The sequence below is a fragment of the Benincasa hispida genome, chromosome 3 (assembly GCF_027475165.1).
Source record: "Benincasa hispida cultivar pf3 chromosome 3, pf3_genome.v1.1, whole genome shotgun sequence".
Classification (NCBI taxonomy): domain Eukaryota; kingdom Viridiplantae; phylum Streptophyta; class Magnoliopsida; order Cucurbitales; family Cucurbitaceae; genus Benincasa; species Benincasa hispida.
Window position 1 is genome coordinate 65,452,979 of NC_143480.1, and position 9,546 is coordinate 65,462,524.

General features: G+C 31.0%; 1 protein-coding gene and 1 long non-coding RNA gene across 2 annotated transcripts; one reads left to right on the forward strand and one right to left on the reverse strand.

Annotated features, from left to right (window-relative positions):
* Positions 1 to 956: 956 nt before the first annotated feature.
* LOC120074168 (CDPK-related kinase 7-like) lies at positions 957 to 8,671 on the reverse strand. The gene is made up of 11 exons (XM_039027196.2): positions 7,915 to 8,671; positions 4,744 to 4,874; positions 4,352 to 4,393; positions 4,120 to 4,228; positions 3,564 to 3,642; positions 3,180 to 3,476; positions 2,978 to 3,090; positions 2,259 to 2,366; positions 2,115 to 2,177; positions 1,762 to 1,929; positions 957 to 1,578 (listed from the first exon to the last, which is right to left on the reverse strand). The coding sequence occupies exons 1-11, from the start codon at positions 8,386 to 8,388 to the stop codon at positions 1,441 to 1,443; spliced, it is 1,722 nt and encodes a 573-aa protein (XP_038883124.2). The 5' UTR covers positions 8,389 to 8,671; the 3' UTR covers positions 957 to 1,440.
* On the forward strand, positions 7,918 to 9,034 carry LOC120074169 (uncharacterized). The gene is made up of 3 exons (XR_005480914.2): positions 7,918 to 8,329; positions 8,405 to 8,484; positions 8,670 to 9,034. It is a non-coding gene; the product is annotated as an uncharacterized LOC120074169 (long non-coding RNA).
* Positions 9,035 to 9,546: the final 512 nt, after the last annotated feature.

A 9,546-nucleotide genomic window follows, 5' to 3' on the forward strand; every position in this document is an offset into this window, starting at 1 on the left:
AAAATAAGCATATTAATTAGGGTGTACATAAAAACACCGAAAACCGATCCGACCGATCAAAATCAACCGAATTAAGGTCGGTTGGTCGGGGCTAGGGGTCGGTTGTTTGGTTTTTGGTTTTCCTTAAAAAAAAATGAAAACCAATCAATATATATATATTTGTTTTTTTATTTTTTTTTAAAAAAAAAAGTATAAAAGCAAGCCCATTACCACCAACCCAAGCCCAAGCCTACTATTTTAGTATTGATTTATTATTATGTTTTATATTGCCTAATTTTCAAACCATTACATGATTAATTTAAATTTTTTCATAAAAAATGATTGATTTAAAATTTAAAAAGTTGCTAATTTTATTAACCTAACAATAACACATTATCAATTCATCTTTCCTTTTTGATAACCTTGGCTCCTCTTTTTTTTTAAAAAAAAAAAAAAAAAAAATCAAACCGACCCGACCGATGTATGGGCAAATTTCATACTCTTTTTTTTTTTTGTGTTGGTTTTCGGTACCAGATTTCTTCCAAAATCGACACCGACCGACCGTTGTACACCCCTAAATTATCAATAGTAATTGGTAACTACTATCTCTCTAAAAGTCAAAGGTTCAAATCTCACTTGCCCACATTTATTTTAAAAATATATTATTATCTTCTAATTGACATGGTGGGCATTGTTCCGGTTTCTAACAACTTTCAAGCTTGAAATATTAATTAAACTTGAACTCAATAACATCAATTTTGGCTAAAATGAGCTTAACTCAGTAATAATTGTCACGATCTTTCATCCTAGAGGTGGAAGATTCGATCCTCCATCCCTACAATTGTTTTATTAAAAAAAAAAAAAAAAAAAAAAAAAAAAAAAAAAACTCAATTTTTAGGGTGTGTCTTACAAAAATCACTAATGGTCTAATGATTCTTTACTTTAGCCACTTTTAGGATAGTTATAAGATTTTAACATAAAACTTGACACTATACATATGAAATTTTATTCAACAACAATGTCAATACTTACACAAAGTTTAATTGTGCATGCTTATAACTCTACACTAAAAGTCTAAAACAACTAGTCCAAAATTGTCCCAAAAAAATGACTATATTAAGTTACAGAGCATTGCATAGCCAACAAATGGAAATCCTTGAACATCAAAGACTTCAGTCAAAGCTTAAACAGATTTTAAGTTACTTCAAACAGACATGCTACACAAAAGTCTATACAATCATCTTAATTTGAACTCACCAAAAAAGAGAGAGAATTGTTTGAATATGAAAGGAAAAATTTTCTTGTCTCTCACTGTATGTGTATGAAGTATATATTCGATGAAGATAATCTCTGATCAAGAAAAAGTAACGAACTTCTCAACGCTGCTCGAGTCGGGTTTCGTATCATCTCCTTGGCCATTTTGGATCAAGGAGTAATAGGTAGAACAGCTCTGAATTAATGTCAAGTCTTCTTGTTTGTACAAGAGGGGACTCCACTCAAAAGTTTGATGAATCCCATGAAACTAAGTTTTCCATCTGAGGGTCTTAACCAATCTTTAAGAACTACGTGAAGCGGGACGGATGGCGCCAATCCGAGTTCCTAGGCAAAAAGATCGATTTCTGTAATGATTAGGCTAATCTAGGTAAATTAGCATATGAAACTTTTCAAAAGAGAGGATCAATATACAAACATCTCTTGAAGGTGGATGGTTCGATCTTTATCATGAAATTATTGAATTCAATTTAAAAAAATAAAATGCTTTTAGAGAGAGTGAGAGCATACTGAGGCAAGTTCCTCTATCATAATTGGTCTGTTTCCATACTCCTCAAAAAGGTCATAAGCAGATCTTGCATGTTGTTCCCAACTTTCAATACCTTTTAACTGATGCACACTTATGGCAGCTGCACTAAATTCTTCAAAATCCAACCTTTTATACTGTGAGGAACTCACCTGAAACATTCGTAATTGAATCGTCACCTTTCGTTTCTATTTTCTCGACGGATACAATCCCGTTTGACTATGATTTCATTCTAAGAGATTAAGCTTAATGAACGTTACTTATAGTTATGCCTTGTTTTACTTTTTTAAAGTAGGAATTAAAAATGGATCTAAAACATAACCCTTACGAGTATTACCATGTCAACGTACTCTATCACCCCCGAATCGTTCATTGCATCAGTCGAAGCTTTTATCAAAGCCTGCTCATGTAATTCCAACAGTCAGTAAGAAATTTCAACATTGTCCTTGAAGAAAATTGAGATAATGAATAAAGAGCTAACCGTCTTAAAGTTCTGTAAAGAGATGAACCCGTTTTTGTTCGGACCTAAGAGATCGAATTGTTCTCGAAGATAAGCGAGCTGCACGAAGGATAATGTCTTTGCAAGAGCCTGTCAGAAATGCAGAAGTTTATTCCCACAATTCCAGGGCTTCCATAGCAAGTTTAAAATGTTTCATAGGCAAAATATAATACATTGTTAGCATGCCTTTCCCTCTGTTATCAATGAAAAATTATCTATGCTTTTCAAAAGAAAATGAGCTCAAGTTTACGTAGGATTAAAATTAACCAGTCGAACCATCTAACTCATCTCGAGTATTCAAACTCAATCTTTCCAAGGCATCATGGTAGGTGCAACACCCCAAGCCCAGGATTCAAAGTTTGGATTTGGCTACTATGGCCCTGACATTCCCCTACATCCCTTACGACCTGGTCACGTTATTTACCCGTCTTAAACTACTTCCAAAAGCGAAGACTATCTGCACAAACCAACATGAGTCCTTCCAGCACAACATAGAATTGTTCTAGCTAAGCACGCTTAAATTTGGTATAGGTAATAACTTCCAATTTTTTAAGTCTTTCTTAACCATACTTTCATTTCCTTGGGATCCCTATCATTCGAATGTGATATCGGTTCATTCATGTAACTCTCTTAAACTCAAGAGTTACAGTAGGGATTCTAGTAGTAAATGGAAGAAAATTCTAAACTTAAAGGACACTTACGTTTAATGCTAATTTACGCAAAGATGATGAGTAGATATATGCTCTAACAAGCTTATAAACTATCATATCCAATGGAATCTTGGCATCAGGATGATTTGTCAGCCAAGGATGACCTGTGAACAAAATTGGGATGAGAAGCATTAGACAAAATTTAGAGCCATTGTCCTTTGAGTAAAAGTATATTTCAGTTCAATAATCTTACACAAAGCCTGAGCAGCAGTTAATCTTTTATGTTGGTCTTTATGCAGTAATCCTTGGACAAAGTCTTTTGCATCTGAAGATAAAGATGGCCAAGGTTCATCGTCGAAGCTCGGGTCTTCCCTTAACACGGTTCGAAATATACCAGATTCGGTCCTGTCCCAAAAAGGCCTGCTTCCACATAAAAGAATATAGGCAATCACACCGATACTCCACATGTCGGCTTCGGTCCCATATGATCTATTCAGGACTTCAGGAGCTACATAATATGCACTGCCAACTATATCATTCAGTTTCTCATCTGTAAGATTTTGATTAATCAGATGTCAACTCTAACCACCTAAAAGATCAAAGAGGAAAACATCACGGTTCGAATGATAGGTTTGACCTGGATTTACATATTCCGAGAGTCCGAAGTCAATAACCTTTAGTGTTGAATTTTCCTCCTTTGTTGTGAAAAGAAAATTCTGCAACAGAATTGTCATTCGTCGATCGTCATCATAAACATAAAGTAAAACCGAAACATATAAAAGAAAAGTTTAAATACTACTTTGGTCCCTATACTTTTAGCTTTGGTTTATTTTAATCCATATACTTTTAAAATATCCATTTTCGTCCCTATACTTTCAACTTTGGTTCATTTTAGTCCTTGAACTTTCAAAAAGTGACCATTTTGATCCGTTTAAACTGAAGTAAAAATGAAAATGAAAGACTCTCTGAATATGTAAATCCAGGTCAAACTTGCCAAAGACCAAAATGAACTAAAGTTGAAAGTCTATGAACTAAAAGAACATTTATAAGTATTGGGACCAAAATGAATCAAAATCAAAAGTACAAAGACCAAAGTAGTATTTAAACCTAAAAGAACTATGAGTGAGTCATCTCGGCTCGTTTTGAATAGATTTCATTCAAATTTGATGAGAAAGAAGTAGAACTAACAGTACCTCTGGCTTGAGATCACGGTGGACGATGCCTTGGAGATGACAGAAGGCGACCGCGCTTAAAATCTGAACCATGACAATCTTAGCATCTTCTTCTGAGTATATTCCACCCCTAAACAATCCAAATATTATCATCATATCAACAACTAATATCTAAGACATAACATAAATTACAGAATATTATAGTCATCTTGAATCTACACAAGTAAGTAAAAGTTAATGAGAATGAAAATACCTTGAAAGCATCCGATCGAGTAGTTCACCGCCTTCGCATAACCTAAAGAACATGACAGAAAGTAGAAGGTATTAAAAAAATTAGCAGATAAAACTTAAACTTTCCAATCTTTAATCTCTGCCTCAGACTAGCATACAATGTTCATGTGGCCAAACACATATCGGGCAACTATGTTAGCTTAGTGATCAACGGGACAAGTCGTAAATCCAGAAATCTTTAACATCACATGCTCGAATCATGGCGGTCATCGACCTAATATTAAATAACCTACAAGAGTTTTCAGATGCCAAATATTATAGGGTCAGACGTTTGTTTTCCGAATTAGATGACCTCATGATTATAGAACGAGAATAGACGTAAACGACATAAGACATCTACAAACACAAACTTACTCCATAATTATGTAAACGTTTGTGTCATCTTCAAACGCTCCATGGAACTGCACCAAGTTCTTATGTCCATTCAAAGCCCGCAATATTTTCACTTCCCTTTTTACGTCTTTGACGGCTATCGCTGTCGTCATCTGTCGATAACGATACATCGCTCATCCAATAGGTAAGTCATGTCATCATTTAGTTAACAGTGTCGAAAACAGTTCATAGACAAATTTTATCCAACTACTTTTACTGTGTATGCCAAAAAAAATAGAGCTTAAATTCTTGGTATTTTGCACATGAACATCCTACAACGTTGTCATAATTCTTCAATGTCACATTATACCGACCATTTTTTCTACCGCTAGGACAAGTTCATTGGAAACATACAATCCAAAAAAGTAAAGGGAAAACATATACTGGAAGGGAATAACAAATAATTAGTGGCATTCCGAAAGAAATAATTTAAGTTTAAATTTTAAATGAAATAACTAAGTTTAATTTTCTTTCGCGTCTCAAACTTTTTTTCTGTTTATTTCACGTCAAAACTTGCATAACTCAACCGACATATGATACGTGCTAGCGACCTTAAAACCTACAATTCAAATTCAATTGATTTATTGTATACACGCAAACCGATAATAATTTAGATGAAATATTGCAAACACATCAGTTAAAAATTGCAAATATAGTAAAAATTAAAATGGATCACTATGATTTCAATGCATAATATTGGCAAGTGTTTTTATTTATTATCCTAAGAATTAAATTTCTACTAAGTACTAATAGTTAAACTTAAAAACTAAAGGTCTAATTTCTGTCTGAAAAATATAAATGTCCAAATTAGTTTAGCTTAACGATAAATTGACATGCACGCTCACCCTTCAGATTGGTTTGAGTTTAAATCATATTTTGTTCTCTTGAATTTTTAAAAATTTAATTATTTTTTATATGGAAGTCAACTCAATTAAAAGAAAACTTATACTATCGGATTTAAAATCGATTCTCCTACCTCACATTTAGAAGAAATTAGATCAATATGAAAATGAAGAAACCAAAATAGTCTCTTTTTAAATGTAAAAGGACCGAAATAATATTTTGGAAGTGCTAAAAATTTGATAGAAAGATATTAGATTAATATGAAAATGAAGAAACCAAAATAGTCTCTAATGTATAAGGACCAAAATGAATCTTTTGGAAGTACAAGTATTAGTATTAAAAGAAATAAAAGTTGAAAGGATAGAGATCAAAATAGACATTTTAAAAATATAGTGTCCAAAATGAACGCTGTGAAATTACAAAGACCAAAATATGTTTAATAGGTCAACGAACAATTAGTTTTGTATCTTTTCTATCCCTAAACTTTTAAAAGTTTCTAATAGACCATTAAGACGTCGTTTGGTCGAAGGTTTTTCTGGATGAAAGTCAACATAGTCATTCAAAGACCTATGTTTGTTTCACAGTTTTCAACTCTTTGTCTAAAAATTTTGCTGAATAAGCCTGAGCATACTCATTTTCCACGGACAAAGTTTTCTTTTCTCTTCCAAAACTATGAGTTTTCTCTCTCCCCTCTTTTTCTGTTTTTCATTGTATATAAAATTTCATTTTGAATCAAATTAATTAATTAATATTAATTTAACAAAATTAATATAAATATTTGTTGTAATAAGTCAATAATAATCGAGTAAAATATTTACTTTACTTATTTTTCAATAAAAAATTATTAAATGAATGCAATTGCTAATGTATATAAATTATTAATTAATAATTAATAACATCTCAAATATATTTAATTAGTAAACTATGATTAATTAAATTTAGTTAGTATAAAAAAATCATTTTTCGATAAAATAATTGATCACTTATTGTTTTTATTACAATAAAATAATTATTTATTAAGATTAATTTTAACTCGATCGATCATTATGAACATTTAATCATTATTTATTATTTATAATTAGTTAATTATTTATTGTGATTAATTTTTAGTACTTCCTCTATTATAACATATAGTATTTTTATCCCATTTTTATACTGTATATTGTTTATTAAAATATATTTTTATATTATTTAATTAAAATTAAAATTACTAATGTTGAATATAATTAATTATAAAAATGATTAAGCATTAGATTATAATTAATTTGACATTCAATAAATATATTAATTGATTAATTTTAATTATCTCAATTTTCAAATATTTATAATTAACATTATTACTAATTCTTAATTAATTAACTTTTATCAATACATTGAATGATATTTATTGTTTAATTAATTAATCTATTAAAATTATATAAAACTGTCATGCTTAATTTAATACATTAAATACATACATAATTTTTGTTCGTAAAATTCTAGTAGCATTTCTCATCTAGAATAAAACATCTATCTTTGATTTTCAGATATCTTATTTTCATGCATACTCTTAAGGTAGTTCACATATTTAATATTTTTCAGATTCATTAAATTCAACAAATTCGTATTTGATAGACAATCTGAATTCTGTTTTTGAATATTTTTATGTTTTTAGTTTATTCAAATTTTTGAATTTTAAATTCTAAAATACAAAATTGTATTTAAAAAACGTTTAGAACTATAGTATTTCATATCATAAACTTAATTCATTTTTTAAATTAAAATATGCAACGTGTAATGTATTACAAAATAATAATTATATAATTTTTTAAAACTATAACATGTTCATAAATTAATTAATACTAGTTTATATTCAACATAGGTAACTGCAACTAGTTTTATAGTTTATAAATATAATATCAAACACTTTTAAAATAATTGTTTAAATTAGAATCTAATTACTCAATTTGCTGTCAAACACATATCAAAAAAATATGAAATACAATTCTATTTACATTTAATCATTTGTTTTCAAATTGTCTATCAAACGGACTATAAATTTTTAATTTTTACTAGGCATAAAATTTAAATTCGTATTTAAGAAATTAATTAATTTATAATCTTTTTTTTTGAATGTGTGGGCAACTAATAGACACAAAATACACAAAAAAAAAAAAAAAAAAAAAAAAAAAAAAAAAAAAAAAAAAAAAAAAAAAAAAAAAAAAAAAAAACACAATATTCAAAATTTAGAAGCTTAAAAATAGAATGGTTTTCAAAATTTCAAGCAACGAATTTGATAGTGAAAAAAAAAATTAAAAAAAAAATTCAAACCTTAGATTTAGCGATGATCTTCACAGCAACATTCCGACCCTTGAGATTTCCCTTCTTCGCTTTAGCTTTGCAAGTAAACCCAAAATGGCCGCGCCCTACTTCTTCCCCAATCTCAAAATTCCCCACAATTTCCTTCGAATATCCAAATTCCTTATTCAATTCCACAACCTCCCCGTCGCCATCGCCGTCGCCGTCGTTATTTTCAGGAATCGCCGCCTGATTCGGCTTACCAGAGCCATGGCGTCGGGCGAGCAGTTCCTTTATGTGTTTTGCCGGCGACGGCGGTGGAAACGGCCGAGAACGTGAACGGGAACGTCGCTTTGTACCACCTGATGGTGAGTTCTTGAAGACGCTCGACAGAGGACTTGGAGTGAAGAACGGCAAATTAGAAGGGGAATTTCTGGTTTGTGAATAGGTAATTTCCTCGCATTTCGCCTTAGGGTTTGCGATCACCTTCGCATGACAAATTCCCATGGATTTGAAACCCTAGGGCAGCAGTCGAAGAGGGGAAAAGAGGAGAAAAATCAATCACTGAGAAGGAGATTCATCCATGGGAGAGAAATCTCTAAGGTACTGTTCTGTCTGTTTAAACCTCTCTGATAATGGCAATGGCTGAGGAGAATTCAATGCTAAGTAGAGAAACAGAGAAATATAGCAAAATTAGAATGGAGATGAGAAAAGACGAAGAAGAACTAGAAGAACATTTTTCTTTTTCTTTTCGTTTATGGTTTCTTTTGCAATGTCTGTGATGATAGGTAATCCCAACAAGAATCACTACACGACAAGCAAAATGGGAGCAGAAATCAAGGCAAAGAACAAGCAAAGAGGGAAACCAGAACAAGTTTCTGAGGCCCAGGTGAGACACAGAACATAAAAACAAAATGCTATATTTTACATTGCAACTTACAAAGTTTAATACTCAAAATTTTAATGTTTCTGTCTCTTACCTTTATAAATTATTACACTTTGGACCTATCAAACCTAAGGTATGGTAGGTTGTTTAAGACAAAAGTGGAGTTGTAAAGTCCAGATAGTTATGAAGTTTGAGAAGGTATAGAGTGCCGATGTCCATATTATAAAGACTTAATAAAGCATAAAATTGAAGTGTTTTAGTTGTGAACCTCCAATTCTTTAGACCAAACAAGGAGTAGAGTCTCTAACTCCAACTCTTGAGGCCAAAGAGTTCATTTGAAATGACTTTTAAAGTATCATTTAAAAAGTCGTTTCAAATAGTCTTTTTAGTTCCAATAATGATATTGTTTTGACTATATTTGCCTTCTAAGTTCTAACACAATTATCCAAGTTTAAGGATTGAATGAATAGTTAGTGATGATAATGTAATCATCGTTTATATATATCATCAATGAAATAAAAAGGTGGGAAAGTGAGGGAAATGGTTACCAAAGTTAGGCAACACATAATATCTCCACTTTCTCTTCTTTTTGTAAGCTTTATATGTGATGACAAATGAATTATGTTTTATTTTAGTAAGGTGAGAGAAGAAATTGTGTTTGTGAATGGAAGAAATAAAGGAAGAATAATAGAAGTGGGGTTGGGGTTTGGTTTGGATCCTTCTATTCCAGGCTGTCTTTGTTGGGATATCACAAAAACCAAGAAAGATATAATATAATT

Bases quoted from the DNA above. Each gene is read 5' to 3' on its own strand.
- LOC120074168 (XM_039027196.2), bottom strand. From the start codon at position 8,388: ATGGGAATTTGTCATGCGAAGGTGATCGCAAACCCTAAGGCGAAATGC. The intron at 4,394-4,743 runs GTAAGTTTGTGT...CATGTTCTTTAG, and splicing joins AACGTTTACATAATTATGGA to GTTATGCGAAGGCGGTGAAC. The intron at 3,477-3,563 runs GTCAAACCTATC...AAAATCTTACAG, and splicing joins CTCGGAATATGTAAATCCAG to ATGAGAAACTGAATGATATA.